Raw genomic sequence first — 16,615 nt, forward strand, 5'->3', positions numbered from 1 at the left:
ATTTAAACTTTTATAGTGACATAATTATTCAATCATACTTAAATGTTAAAAAAATTAATGGGGAAGTTCTCTAGCCTCACCTACTATAAATGTAAAGTTAAGTTACATGTGTATTGGGAAAACAACAAAACATTGCAAATTATGCTATTTGATGCATGTTGTAGTTTCGGCATAACATTAACTTATTTCATAATACTGATAGTTCATATCACATGCCAATCATTTCTTTAAAAGGAATGCCTTGTCTGTACCGTTTACCGACAACTTTACAATTACAGCGCCTTTGAACTTATATGTGTCATATGGCACTGAATCCCGATCCCGATTCAGATAAACTTGTGCTAGCCTGGTTCCCTGAGCTACCCATTTCGCACAGGAACCAGGCTAGCTCATGCGCAGGCTGAATTTTCCCCATAGCATCCGGTTTAACCTCGCTTATATATTTTTTGCGTGGACCTCAGGGTCCACGCAAAACTACTTCAAATACTTCTTGATGGAGAGATCCAGCGACCGCAAAATCAAAAAGACATTCGTGTAACCACAAGTCAAAGCATAATTATAACACTTTGATAAAATGTTGTTTAATACTTGTGGCTTTATATGGCTATATATAGGATTGTATTAGAAAAGTCTCTTATGTTCTAATTCACCCGTTCAAACGAACATAAAATATTTATAAACTAAAACTCAAAACACCAATATATAGGAACAGCTCGCCTGCGCCTGCGCGAGTGCAACATACTTTTTTTTATTACATTATATTCATGTACAATCAACTTTACGTTTTCCTTAATTCAACATTCTACAATATAAAAAAACAAATTATTAACATTGATATCACCAAAATAACGATTGAGTGGGTGGGTGGGGGTCCGTTGCACGATAAGCAGCGAATTTTCGAATAACTTCCACTACTTTAAGCACGTACCCAGGTAACTTTGGACACGCCTGAGTAACTTAATTTACGACCAATCAGAGACTGGATATAAATATACCAACAACATTCAAATACGCGTTACTTGTATCATTTATAAATATATTACTTTAAATATTTGTCTAATTTTTATTACGAAGACCAAGCTAAACCAAAATTAATTCAATATGTAAACGTGCATTTCATTACCTGTGGGACATAATTTAAGTGGGATTTCTGTAAGTGATCAAATAGTCAAATATCCAACTTTGTATTGTATTTTTACCACTAGTATTTTCCTATTTCTCCCTAACAAAACCTGAATTAAAATATAAATGATATGGTGTGAGATGATTAACATGAAGACACAATAAACATGGTATTTAAATTGTAGAATCAGCGTCCCTTCAAATATGTTTTAAACAAATATTGTATTATATTGAAAATGCCTGTTGCCTACAAAAGCGCAATATTGGAGGCGACATAAAACACTATAGCTACTTCTTTTAAAAACATTGAACTACAGCACCACTACTGTGGTTTCATTAATATTCAAGGGTATCAATTTTCGTGGATAAAGTGAAAATTAACAGTTTCAAGGATACGTAAATTCGTGGCCAAAGACTGTATCAATACAAAATATTAGTAGAAATTGCAGTTCAATGAATTTTTAATTTCAAGGATAAACTTAGCAACGAAATCAACGAAAATTGGTATTCAACGAATATTGATGAAACCACAGTACTTTTTATCGAATAATCAATCGATCTTTTTTTTGGTCGGGGAGGGGGGGGGGGGGGTGTCGGGGGGAAAATGATATACATGTTTCACTATCAAATATGATGATGTCAATATACTAAAACGTATCAATTTTGATTAAAAAAATATATTTGACAAAGTCGTATCAATCGTAATCGATCAAAAGTGAATTTTGAATAATAGAAATATAACATTTTTGAAGGAAAATCGTTCTTTGCATATGATATTATTGGCATTTGATAATTTTGCAATTATGTTAATTTTTTTGTTCCAATGATTAAGTTAGGATTTCATAGGAAAATAATGTGAAACATTTTTATTAAAAAGCTAGATAGCTCTATCAGTATCAATTGGTCAAAAGTTTGAATCATATCGGAAATATAACATGGTTGATACAAAAGCAAAAGTGTTCCTATGTTTTATAATAGATACAAGTGCATTCAACATGCATGATTCAGGAAACCAAACTGCACGAGTCTATCGGTCAGCCACAAGGCGGTATCTATCACAGAGCGGATTCCAAAGAGAAGAGGACGCTCGCCAAATCTTCGAAGCGCCATCTAGACTAAGTACGCGCCATCACAGATCTACACCAAGAGCCAATCGCAACTTCTCGGGCCTTTCCGGCAAGCTCGGAAAAACACCTCGAATGTATTACCTAGGCGTCCATGACAATCCCCCTTTTTGTAAAACTTGAAACAAATAGAACACATTTTACGATCTGTTGAGATGTGAGTAATACTTCATTATAGTAAACGATATACACTAAAATATAACACAGAAGCGACATACAAGACTGTCTAGTCGATACTTATTTTAATGGGAAGCGACTCCATTTTGTATAAAATTCTAACATCCGGTGATGTTAATACATTCGAGGTGTTTTTCCGAGCTTGCCGGAAAGGCCCGAGAAGTTGTGATTGCACCAAGAGCAAGAACAGGAAGCCCCTACGGTTCCGTAAAAAGACTCCAATGTACCACAGGAATCGGGATATTGTAAGGATATTTACAAAATGTCATATCTAGATTTATTCATACTATATACTCACTTGTTTCACGGAAATTGTGTTGAGGTTGAGGCCCTGAAACCAACAATCGACTCAATACTTCAGAGAATTAATAGAAAATGAATGGTTGTGAGATGTTTCTGTTCCCACAACCATTAATAACCACATTCTCCCTGAACACATATAGACTGTTTGTAAATATAAATGTATTACAACGTGTACCGTTTGTAGCATTTATATAAGGAATAAGGAATCATTCTTTGAGTATTATGAGGTGATAATTTCGGTCGGGACGTGATCAATCCAATAAAGCCCGAAGGGCTTTATAATAGATTTGATCACGCCCCGACCGAAATTATCACCTCATAATATTCAAAGAATGATTCCTTATTACTTATATTTATATAATTTTAGGCCATCATACGATTAAATATTTAAATATAAATAAACAAACCCCGCTGGCGCCTCAATTTGGCGTCATTTGTATTATGAGTTATATAGTACAAAATCAATACGTAGTGTTATCACAGGCAAAGACACTGATAATATGTAAATATATACTATCTATGTTTTTTGAGTGACATGAAGGAATGGTTTGACTTGAGGGAAAACAAAAATTGTGTATACTTTCAATATCTATGACAACGCAAGCTTTGTTTTGACGATGCATTAAAAAATTACAAAAACAACATTAAAAATTTAATTTTAGAATGCTAGTATTACGTATACCGGAGAGTAAATAGTTTTTCCTATGTCTATTATTTCTTTTGTTTTAACAGATCTGCACGTTCATGAATATCAATTTTAAATTGAATTTTATAACCCTTGGTACTATCGATAAAACAATACCAAAAGATAAACATTATATCCCATTTTCAATCTTATCAATATTGTTTTGATAAAAAAATTGTGGTGTGTTCTGTTTTTTTTTTAAATTTCGATTGAAAGATATAGAAAAGATAAATATTGTAAAAAATCTGGCATACATTTCTCCTTCATGTGTAGATATTTATATGAGACATATACATTTTACTGGTTAGAAATAGTCATTTTAGCATCTAAATTATCAATGCCTTGCAAACTTTTATTTAAATCACTGCTTTAAAGTCTTATTATGTCATTTTTCCCCCCTCTGTGTGTCCTAGAAATGTAACTACCAACAAATGTAGCATGTGAATGAGTTTGGTTGCTGGCATTGAACAGTGATTGCCCAAGATATATGAGGTCTGCTAGAAGCTTTACTATTTGTAATACTGTAGTAATATCTTTTTGGCACTCTCATCATTAATTTGAGTCTTGGTCATCATTGTTCATGGTAACATACCAGACATTTTCACCTCTAAATGCACAATATATGTAGAAACCCATGACTTTGAATGGTGAATCCTCGCTACAAAAGGTATGATCTCCTCAAGATTAATCACACCAGATAATGCTGAAAGAAGGTGATGAACTTGTAATTTCTAAAATAGTTTCTCGTTAATGTTTGTAAAAAATCCCTACTTTGGATTTTAATGTGTAGAGTTATCTCCCTTTGTTTTAAGAGTACAGTTTTCATGAATCAAGGCTCCTTATGAATTAGGGTACATTTAAGTAATTTATTCAGTGTATATGTAATGAATGGACAAATAGAATTCATTCTAAATTCTTCTAAATTGTTAGTTTTGTTTCAAAAGGCATTTTATGCCTATCCATATCAGCCCTGTGTACTCTGAGTTAATCTACTTTAGTCAGCAAGTGCCATTTCCTGAAAATGTGTGAATGGTTCTATGTGATTATCTGCTTAATGTAAACGGATTAGCCACTGTATATTTATCAAAATACCTGATTTCTATAGCAAACTTAATGCAGAATTTTTTAAATATTTTTTCAAGCTCATAGCATGTGATTAAATGTTTCATTTTTGGCATTTTCTGAAAAATTTAACCATATTTGGGGTATTTTTTTCAAAAATTTCCAAAAAATAGTTCCAGGTGTAAAAGAATTAAATCATCATTAGCATCATCAGGTAGACATGTTAGGTTAATGAATGTAATATATTAATGAAACTTTTGACAAGTAATTATTGTTAAATGTAGCTCTTGAAATTTGAATATTGTGTGTAACGTGCTAGATTTTGCATGTTATTTCAGCCTTCCTGGACCAGATTTCAAAGGCCTATAACTCTGATGCAGAATACACAATTCCCGCCAAATTTCACAGGGAGGTGTATCATGGGTATAAGTGTCTACCTACCAAGTTTCATCAAAATCAAAGAAGAATTGTGTAATTATTAGGTCACATACCACTATTTTTACCCCGTGCTCATTGACCACGCAAGTAGTTCCATTCTAAAAATGTATGTATTATAGGAGATTTAAGAGATGTATTGAAATTTATCACTGTTTTTCGGATACAGGATGCGGTAGGTTTTGTTTACACGGTTTAAGAGCATTGGGTTTAACTTAAAACCGAACAGAAAATCGAAATGGTTGCGGTCCAAAAACAAGGATTTAGAAAACATACGATGCCAATATGAAGTAGGAATGTAGTGTTTGTGACTGTAGTAAAGAAGTGTATGTGTTTATGATATGAAGATTAAACATTGTATGATGGTTCATTTAAATGAAATACTGGTATTACAATAAAATATTACAATATAACCTTATGCAATACCTTGTTTGCTGTGTAGAAATATCTATATCACAGAGATCAAGTTAGGAGCCGTGATCTCATTTCACTTGTATGCTTTATGTTTCAAGCTAAATGGCATTGTTCCCTGCCATCATTTCTTAATAATTTGAGTTCGCACATAGCTCCGAATATCTTACCAGTTTCTTTTTATGAAATAATGGAATAAATGCTTTGAAAGTCAAAAAATGATATTTGAGAACTGATATGTTTGAACATGTTTGAACAACATTCGCAAAATTGTAAAGAACCTGTCTCCTTTCGTTGAGAAATTTTTCCAAAAGATTCAACTACTAACGATGGTAGCTGATTATAAAATAAGTTTGTGAACTTCTTAATTTTGATATTTTGCATAGATAGATTATTCAACAATCAAATCGATGAACATGGTTTCATTTGCAATGGAAACCCTAATGGCATGTGGATGAACACATTGCTTTTTATTTAGCTTGATAGATGATTCCTGTTGAGCTCTGACAATACTAAACAAGAACATAAAAGAATCAAAGTACTGAAGTACTGAAAGCCGGGCTCTTTTGGTGTGTCTTTATGCATATTGTGTAGTAAAGACTGAAAATAAATCTCTCTCTCTCTCTCATGCTATTAATGTCGGCAAACCGTCAGAGAGCGACCGAATTTTGTGAGCGGCTATAAGCAAAAATATGTCTGTCTAGCAGAAAAAGGTTCAACTGTTGTGCTTTGAAGTTTGCATCAAGCGTTATATATTCAATCCCCATTACTTCAACGCGCAGCAAAGTAGTTCATGGAAATTCATGCGCTTTGTATGTGTCCAAAATGCATAGTCTTGTTTTTAAAACACGTTATTAATAGGAAAACTAAAAAAGATTGAAAAATCTCTCGAAATTAAAAAAAAGAAACAAAATGCCAACACTTTTGACAAAACGTGGCTCTTTGTGCAACTATCTGGTATAGCGGAAGCTTTTAATTTGACGCTGTTTGGTTTTTTGTTTACTTTTGAAGTTGTGCTATTTATAGTAACATTGGCGATTTGCCTGCCTAGAGCCAGGTCTCTGCTTTCAGCAGAGCCCGGCTAAAAACCAGGGACTTTCCCCTTAAGAAAACAAACCATCAAATTCGTTCAAGAAAAGCAGACAGCAAAACAAAAATAAATACATTAACCTTTTGCTGCGTTTGAAATTACAACTCAGGATTACAATAAAATGTTTCTTATTCTGAAATATGTTCTAAACAAATAAAATACTATTGAAATGAACTATTATTGACATACCATTCGATATTTTTACTATATTATTGAGTTAGGCTCAAACAAAATTAAACTTTAGCAAAACAGAGGAAATTCGGACTAAATTTTTCAAACTGTTTATCACTGAAATATTTTTGACAGTACTACAATATTAAAATTTAATATTTTATTTGTTAGTCAACATTATTTTCATATTTTTGTTGGTTTTATCTCACTTTTTCATTTAGATAATCGTATGGCACACAATACAAAAGTATTGAAAAATGCTTAAATACAATGAAGGACACCATATCTCCAAATTTTTATCATAGACCGCATATAAATTACACACACACACACACACACACACACACACACACACACACACACAGATGGTCATTTATAGATGAAAACACTTTTAAGTCATTTACATGAAGCTATGAATAGTTTTTGAAGTATATATATTTTGTGGTATGTAGATTTTAAAATAAAAAGTAATAGCAAATATTAAATAGTCTTTTCACAGGTGAAGGAGGATTAAAAAAAAAAAGATATTATCGAGGGGTAATGAAATAGTCTCTACAACAACATAGCAATGTCAACACAGAGCGGTTCGTTGTGTTTACAATAAGACCGGTGTGCTTTTCTCGTCAGCTTTACACCACTTAATAATGTATATTTCTGACCAAAAGGAAAATCTTTGAATTAAATCGAAATTAATACAATATAGGAAAAGGTCATCTTGATATTGACAGTGTAGGTAAAAGGGCTCATTTGATTACGTCATATAATGTTTTAGTTTATAGCTATATTATTTTAAATTGGATAAAAGAAATAGAGAAAATCATGTCAATTAAAAAGGTCACATTTTTTTAATTAATGATCTCATCAAAAACGACAGAATTTTTCTTTAATTTGAAAACTTCCGATAAAATTGAAATTGCATACACAGTTTTAAACCTACAATGGGTTGATAGCAGTCACCCCAAAGCATTAGTTGGAAAGAATTGATAAAGAATGTTACAAGAGAGGAAAACTGTTTTGGTAAAATTAAAAAATCAGCTGTCACCGATACCCCTGTAAACGTAAAACATACATGTGAGGAGAGGATGTCTATGAAAATTGAAGAAAACGAATGGGGACAAATTGTTACGATTCCTTATAACTTATCATAATGAACCCAAAAAAAAGGATAAGTTTACAATATCTTTTACAATTTTTTTGCAAAATCTCTCGACTTTTTATATTCAAAATATTAGATACGGAACTGTGTTTATTTTGCCATGATGCTAAGGAGTAAAAAATTCTTTTTTTTTGATTGTCTGCATGTATGAGCCATTTGGATTACAACACAAAAAGCTAAAGATCGTGTATGGTATTAAGGTATGAAATGTGGTGATAACGAACAGGTTTTAAAGCAAAATTTCATTGAACTGAGATCTATCTTGAAGGCAGATTTGATAATAGGGCAGTTCACATTTTGCAAAACGCTGAGTTGTTTGTCTTTGCAAGTCAACCCAAATATGAAAAGGGGAAAAAACAACATGCTTCCACTTATGCTACTTAATATTTAAGCGCTATGTGAGTAAATGTGTTTGAATATAAATTATTACTTCAGTGTATGGGTTGCCCCATATCCGTGCAACCAAAATACAATGTGCAATATGAACACGGATTTTTAGACTACAATGGCAAAGTTACAAATCACTAATCCGCAGATGCTGCTATGATTTACCCCAAAAATGGCGACCAATGGATTTAACTTTTTAAAAAATGAATTAAATCATTCAGGCTCCTTTTGAAGTTAATAATGGCGTTTAAGCTATCAGTGTTGGGAATAAAAGTTCCGAAAACCGTAGAATTCCTACCTCTTTTTCAATGTTAAAGCTCAGTATCAGTGACATATTCCCATGAGGAACGTAACCCAGCTAGGAAAAAGTATTTATCATACATAAAATTATTTCGCGCTATTTGCTGACAATACTTCTTTTTTTATATATATTTTACACAGTTGCGCTGAAAAATATAGTTCCATTCATGATCAACCGAAACAACAATGTAACAAATGTTTAGAATATCGATGCATTATGTATAGTTATACATGAAAGGAAACAAAATTAACTCAAAACATATTTTTAAAAATCACGTTTCCACAAGAAATTAAAATGAGAAATGTTCATCGTCCTATGCTAGCTACCCCCTCAGTCGAAATATATATATAAAAATATAGCTCATTCTACGATTGAAATTTTTTCACCGATGAATATTGCTTATATCATTACAAAAATTATATCACTTCCATGATTATTGTTTTTTAGTTATCAAGTCTATTTTAATTATTTATTGTGTAAGAGTGGGCGTTTTTTTTCTTTTCTTTTGATAACGGAGTGATTATGTATTTCTGACTCCACTCGTGTGAACCGTGTGTGTAAAGTTTGCAAGTGCTGCAAGACTGGTGTCGTATTTGCTACGGACATGACTAAGTACATGCATCAAATTCTTAACAAGTCCAGTGAGATATGCTAAGCACATTGAAATTTCAAGTAATTTAAAAGTAGAATATCTTGGATATGGGGTAACCCATATTTGTTCTTGTTATCTTAGAAGATTTATTTTCATTAATTGATAAAAAAAACCGATCTCTCTTATCAATTTACCAAGAAACAAAATTCGAACTAAGCGTTGGTTTCTAATTTTAAGTATCTAGATGAACATTTCAGATTAAATCAATGAAATTATCTCAGCAGTCAAAAACTGGTCACACAAAACTATGAAATGTTGGAATTTGTAATCTATATTATGCAAATTTCAGATGAATTAATCATTACTTCATGCTGTTATCTAAAACGCATATAATTTCATCCTTTCAGCTGCATACATTATAACCAAACTTGAGAAGTCGGTTGTCAGAGGTTGCATAATCGCTGAGGTACTGCAAACATGATTCCATCAAGGCTACTATTCTAAGGAACACATGAAAACTCATGAAAACTAAGATGTTTTATTCACGTTTTAAGGAAATTCTCTTCATATGGAGTTTTTTAGTTTTGACAATTAAAGGTATAGTATAACTAAAGTGATAAAATAATATTCTGCAAGTCTTCACAAGTCTAAGTTTTGATAGCTCTTGCTGGTACGGGGACTTGTCCGTTACCAAGGTGCAAACTGAGACTTTAGCAGACATATATTTAATGCTCGGCAACACAATTAAAAGGCGTGGCATAATCTATTTTCGTCGCCAAATTCTAAGTGAAATTTCTCGAAAACTTTGTACACCCGATGTCTTATTACAAAATTAAAAGATTAAACTCTTGATCCTAACTTGTTGTAGCTGAATCGGTATTCATGTAACCATGTTAGATATATACTTTGATCTAAAAATAATATGGTTTATGAGTTTAAAAAGGTTTTGTTTTGAAGAAATCGGATAAACACATTTATCACCTAGAAGTCATAAAAATGAGGATCTTTTTTCTGTTTTTTAATTTTAGGTGAAACTTCCTCTGAAAGCCCATTGGATGGTGAGGTCACGACAGGTATGTTGAATTAAATTAGTGCCTTCCCTATCAAACCACAAACATATGGTTCTCTTATTAGTGTCTCTGATTTCGAACCGACGATAAAAGTTCTTGTTTGTAACCTCAGGAGCCACCAGGATTAAGAGTTTTGAATACATCTAATTGAATGATATTATTTAATTTGTTATTTAAAACCCTTATTTGATTTTCTTTTATTCCAAAATCGAAATATAAAACTCTTTATTCCTTAACTTGGTGTCGCTGAATCGGTACTTATGAGGCCTTATTTGATATATACATTGACTGCTGAAAATAACATGGTTTACGAGTTATATCTTTTGTTTTTGAAATTAAGATAAAACTTCCACTGAAAGACGAACAGAAGACAACATTACAGCAGGTACATTTAATTTAAAAAATGCTGTCCCCAAAACACCTCAAAATGTATCTTGTTATTAGTAAGACGCACTTGGTTGTCTTATTGGTGTCTCTGATGTTTGACCATTAAAGTTCTTGTCCAATTCATTAATGAAATATGTGATGTGAGTTACACTTTTTTTGTTGTTCAATTAAAGATGAAACTTCCACTAAAAGACCAACAGATGGCGACGTCACAACATGTACATTCAATTTAATAAGTGCCGTCCCTAATAGATATCACAAAGTACATTGTAAATGTTACCGGACACTTGTACGGTGACCATTGTCGCTCTGATTTTAGACAGACGATCAAAGTTCTTGTCCGATTTTAAACTGACAATAAAAGTTCTTTTTTGTAACAGATATATTTTAAGTAAACAATGAACGATAGAACTCTGATTTTCTTTACTTGTTGTGGCTGTATCTGTATTCATGTAACACTATTAGATATCAACCTTAATTTAACTGCTGAAAATATGGTTTACGAATAAAAATAATTTTAAGAAAGAATAATGTATAAATTTCAGTTTTTCCGTTTTTGCATATCTATAACGAAAAATTCATAAAAATGAGGATAAGATTTATTCTAATTGGTTTTTGAATTAAAGATGAAACTTCCTCTGCAAGACTAACAAATGGTGACGTCACAACAGGTACGTTTAATTTTAAAATTGCCCTCTAACAATTTTCAAAAAATATATTGTTTCTTGCATCAGGCATTGGTGGACTTATTTACTGTCCCTGATTTTAGATTGACAATAAAAGTTCATGTCCGTTGCATAAAAAGCTACTAGAACTAATACGTTTGATATGTTTTTAATTGAGACTGCAAATCCTAAGTAATATAACTTGGATTTTAAAAAAAGAAATATTACATTTAGAAATTAAAAGATTAAACTCTTAATATTCTTACATGTTGTAGGTGAATCCTTATTCATGTAGCACTATTAAATATCAACCGTAACTTGCCTTTTGAAAATAATATTGTTTACAAGTTAAAGAAATTTTATTTAAAAATATTAATGTATAAATTTCACTTTTTTCTCTAAAAAAAAAAAGCAAATGCATTACCCAAAATATTTTATGAATGCGGATTTCAGTTTTTTTTCTTTTTTTAAATTAAAGGTGAAACGTTCACTGAAAGCATAACAGATGGCGACGTCACAACAGGTACATTTATTTTAAGCAATGGCGGTTCTTAAATTTAGAAAATATTTTTGTTCAGGGTATTAGGCACTTGGTTCTCTTATTGTGTCTCAGATTTTGAATTTATAATTGATAATAAATGTCCGTTTCGTAAGGAGCCAAGCTGACGTAGGCTTTCTAATAGGCATTCAGTATCATTCAACACAATTTAACAACATGATACTATTTAATTTGGGATATCAAATCCAACTTGATGTATCTTAAAAACTCTTTAAAAGAGATAGGTTTATTACAAATTGAAAGTTAAAACTCTTGATATTCTTACATACTGTTGCTGAATCCGTATTCGTGTAACCCTAATTGATATTAACCTTGACATCTGAAAATAATATTGTTAAGGAGTGAAGATAATTTACGTAAATATGATTAATGTATAGATTTCGTGTTCTTTGTTTTAAAGAAATTTGATTAAGACATGTTTTACCCAAAACATCATTTTTTGCTTTTTAATTGAAGATGAAACTTTCACAGAAAGCCCAACAGATGGAGACGTCACAACAGGTACATTGAATTTAACAAGTGTCGTCCATAATAAATCTGAAACTATAATTGTTAAGGGTATTAGGCACTCATTCTCTTATTTGTGTCTCTGATTTTGAACTCATAATAAAAGTGTTTGTACGCTACCTTAGCCGCCATTAGGACGAAGACATTTGAATACATGAAGTTAAACTTCTTAAACATAATTTAATGGGGCATTTTAAAAATGTAATTTCGGAACTAAATCCTTAGAGAAATATCCAAATATGTTAAAAACCCTTACATATTTTATTGTATTCATGTAACACCATAGATATCAACTTTAACTTAAATTTTGAAAATTATATATTTTACAAGTTAAGATAAATTTGTTTAAAAAAGATTAATGTATACATGTCAGTTTTTTTCTGGAAGAAATTTGATATACACATCTATTACCAAAAATTTATGATAAATGTGGATATAATATATCCTTAATTGTTTTTACATTAAAGGTGTAATTTCCACCGAAAGCCCAAAAAAATGGCAACGTCACAACAGATACATTCAATGTAACTAGTGCCGTCCCTTACAAATAAAAAACTATTATTGTAAATGGTATTAAGCAATTGGCTCTCTAATTTGTGTTACTGATTTTGAAGCGACAATAAAAGTACATATCCGCTACACAATACGCCATTAGAACTAAGAATTTTGAATTCATAAGAAAAAAATTCTTCGACACAGTTTCATGGCGTGATATCTGTTAAATTTAAAACATCAAATCTTAAGTGAAATATCTTGGAAAATTTTTAACAAATATTTTTTCTTAACACTTGAATGATAAAACTCTTAATATTCTTACATGTTGCAGGTGAATCAATACTAATGTAACACTGTTAGATATTAACCTTAAGATGACGTCTGAAAATAATATAGTTTAATAATTAAAATAAATTTTCGTTAAAAGATTAATGTTTGCATTTCTCTTTTTGGTCTGGAAGAATTTTGATAAACGCAGGTATTACCCCTACTTTATGAAAAGTGAAGATATTATTAATCCTTTATTCATTTAAATTCAAGGTGAAACGTCCACCTCAAACCCAACAGATGACGAAGTCACAACAGGTAAATTTGATAAAATAATTGTTTACCCTAAGAACCCAAAGGAACAAAATTCTCTTAAGGTATCCGATCCATATTAGGACCTAATTTTTCTTGAGAATCCATCATGTATTTAATATTTTGTTATTAATTTAAAGCATTTTGGAGAAGAAAAAGATTTGCCGAGAGAAATTTTTAAAAACATTATTAACTAAGCAGTAATTAATAAATGAAGATTGCATTATGGTCTATGGGGACAAGCACATTTCTAAAAATAAAAATAAATAAATAATAGGAATATTAATAAATGCCTGGGTGGAAAGGTCTTTTTTGTTCTTAGGAATACAAAAACTATTAAAAATAAATTTTATACCGCATTGAATTTTTGTAAAATTAATTTTTATAGAATTAAAGCAAAGTTGGACAACTCTTCGAAAGGAATATTTCATTAATAAGGACAGACTCCACTCTTACATATTGATACTTAAACATGACAATTATGTCCAAATATATTGAGTATTAACCCCATAAACATCTTTACACATCTAGTATGCACCCAGATTCCTTGAATCTCAGGCTATTATGGAATTAGGCACTTGATTCTCATTTTCAAGTTTTTGATTTTGAACCGACAATAAATATTCTTGTCCGTTACGTAAGAAGCAACCAGGACTAAGAATTTTGAATCCATATATTTAGTATTCTTTAACATAATTTAATGGAATGATATTATTTAATTTGTGACCAAAACTTTTATTTAAAAAATCTTGAAAACATTTTATAATACATATTTTTATTATAACTCGAATGCTATAATCTTGATTTCCTTACTTGTTGTTACTAATTTGGTATTCATGTAATTATTAGATATGTAATTTTTATCTATGAAAATAATATGGTTTACGAGTTTAAATATTTTAACGTAAAAATACAAATGTATACATTACACTTTTTTTTCTTGAAGAAATTTATTTAAACACATGTATTACACAAAATTGATAAAGAATGCAGACATTAGTTATTTTTTTGTTTTTGTTTTTTAAGGTGAAACTTCCTCGGAAGGCCCGACAGATGGCGACGTCACAACAGGTACATTTAATTTAACAAGTGTCGTCTCTTACAAATTCAAAACTATTATTGTTAATGGTATTAGGCAGTTGGTTCTTTTGCTCGTCTCTGATATTGAACTTAAAATAATCGTTCTGTTTTCTACTTAAGAAGCCATTATGACGAAGACTTTTGAATAAATAAAGTTAAATTCATCAACACAATTTAAGGGTGTAATATTATTTAATTTGAAAGAATTGAAATATTTTGGAATATTCTTTAATTGTTTTTTAAAAATTAAATGATAAAACTCTTGAAGTTTTTAGATGTTGTAGGAGAAACTATATACATGTAACGCTAATAGATATCAACTTTGACTTGACCTCTGAAATTAATATTGTTTACAAATAAAAAATCAATATTTTCGTGAAAAGATTAATATATATGTATTTCACTTTTTTGTCTTGAAAAAAAAATTATAACCACATTTATCCTGCAACTACCACTTGTATTGACCTAATAAAGGTAATTCAATAAACCAGGGCTATATTCGGTCAATGCCCAAATATAGCCTCGTGTATTTAACCGACGTTCAAATGCATTGTGACGTCATCTTTCTTGCTTCGACTACGCCATGGCGTCATGGTTTCAACTGCATATATGCAGCGTTTGTTGAATAAAGCTCGTGCGAGGTGCAAAATGTGGTATTTGAGGATAAACGAAATCAATAATAACTCTCTTGAAATATAAGCTGTATTTGGGCACGGGTCGAAAACGTTTTCTTACCCTTGCTCAAATAATAAAGTCATGTATTATTATATGTATTACCAAAAATTTTATAAAATATTATTAATCCTTTTCTTTTAAAATTAAAGATGAAATTTCCACAGAAGGCCCAACAGATGGCGACGTCACAACAGGTATATTTAAGGTGTAATGGGACACCTCCATATTCTGACATACTATGTATCGAAATAAAAGCAAGCGTTATTTCATAAATACTATCTTTCCAAATGCTGTCATCTCAAAGTGCGGTGCAGTGGGTTTGAGGTTTCTCTCATCTGTATGTCACTATTTCGAATCTTGCTAAGGATTTTAAAATTTTTACCTTTCCAAATTTTTTTAAAACGTATCTTTTGGATAAATATTATGAAATTCAAAAATTCTAAACCAGTGAAAGTATTTCAGATATAATGTACTTTAATCCACTAATATTGACATATGTTCTATACCACCTTAATACAATTAGTGTTTCCCTAACAAACCATGAAAACTCATGAAAGCTAAGATGTTTTATTCACGTTTTAAGGAAATTCTCTTCATATGGAGTTTTTTAGTTTTGGCAATTAAAGGTATAGTATAACTAAAGTGATAAAATAATATTCTGCAAGTCTTCACAAGTCTAAGTTTTGATAGCTCTTGCTGGTACGGGGACTTGTCTGTTACCAAGGTGCAAACTAAGACTTTAGCATACATATATTTAATGCTCGGCAACGCAATTAAAAGGCGTGGCATTATCTATTTTCGTCGCCAAAGTCTAAGTGAAATTTCTCGAAAACTTTGTACAGCCGATGTCTTATTACAAATTAAAAGATTAAACTATACATCCTAACTTGTTGTAGCTGAATCGGTATTCATGTAACCATGTTAGATATAAACTTTGATCTAAAAATAATATGGTTTATGAGTTTAAAAAGGTTTTGTCTTGGAGAAATCGGATAAACACATTTATCATCTAAAAGTTATAAAAATGAGGATCTTTTCTCGTTTTTTTTAATTTAAGGTGAAACTTCCACTGAAAGCCCATTGGATGGCGAGGTCACGACAGGTATGTTGAAATAAATTAGTGCCTTCCCTATCAAACCACAAAAATATGGTTCTCTTATTAGTGTCTCTGATTTCGAACAGACGATAAAAGTTCTTGTTTGTTACATCAGGAGCCACCAGGATTAAGAGTTTTGAATACATCTAATTGCGTGATATTATTTGATTTGTGAAATTAATTTAAACCCTTATTTGATTTTCTTTATAACAGAAATGTTTATTCCAAAATCGAAATATAAAACTCTTTATTCCTTAACTTGGTGTCGCTGAATCGGTACTTATGAGGCCTTATTTCATATATACATTGACTGCTGAAAAATAACATGGTTTACGAGTTATTTCTTTTGTTTTTTAAATTAAGATAAAACTTCCACTGAAAGACGAGCAGAAGACAACATTACAGCAGGTACATTTAATTTAATAAATGCTGTCCCCAAAACACCTCAAAATGTATCTTGTTATTAGTAAGACGCACTTGGTTGTC

The 16,615-nt window shown here is 31.0% G+C and overlaps 1 protein-coding gene across 5 annotated transcripts in view; it reads left to right on the forward strand.

Moving 5' to 3' along the window:
• The first annotated feature begins 9,454 nt into the window (after positions 1-9,454).
• The window catches only part of LOC105324671 (uncharacterized), a 68,692-nt gene continuing 61,531 nt past the window's right edge, over positions 9,455-16,615 (forward strand). For 4 of the 5 annotated variants that reach the window (XM_066087752.1, XM_066087754.1, XM_066087755.1 and 1 more), the window contains exons 1-3: positions 15,579-15,659; positions 16,091-16,135; positions 16,493-16,537. In XM_066087752.1, coding sequence (XP_065943824.1) covers positions 15,584-15,659; positions 16,091-16,135; positions 16,493-16,537 — 166 coding nt within the window. In that variant the 5' untranslated portion in view covers positions 15,579-15,583. Of the gene's footprint in view, positions 9,614-15,578; positions 15,660-16,090; positions 16,136-16,492; positions 16,538-16,615 lie in introns of those variants that run through there. The other variant, XM_066087753.1, reaches the window with a different exon arrangement.

The sequence above is a fragment of the Magallana gigas genome, chromosome 6 (genome assembly GCF_963853765.1).
Source record: "Magallana gigas chromosome 6, xbMagGiga1.1, whole genome shotgun sequence".
In the NCBI taxonomy this organism is placed as follows: Eukaryota; Metazoa; Mollusca; class Bivalvia; order Ostreida; family Ostreidae; genus Magallana; species Magallana gigas.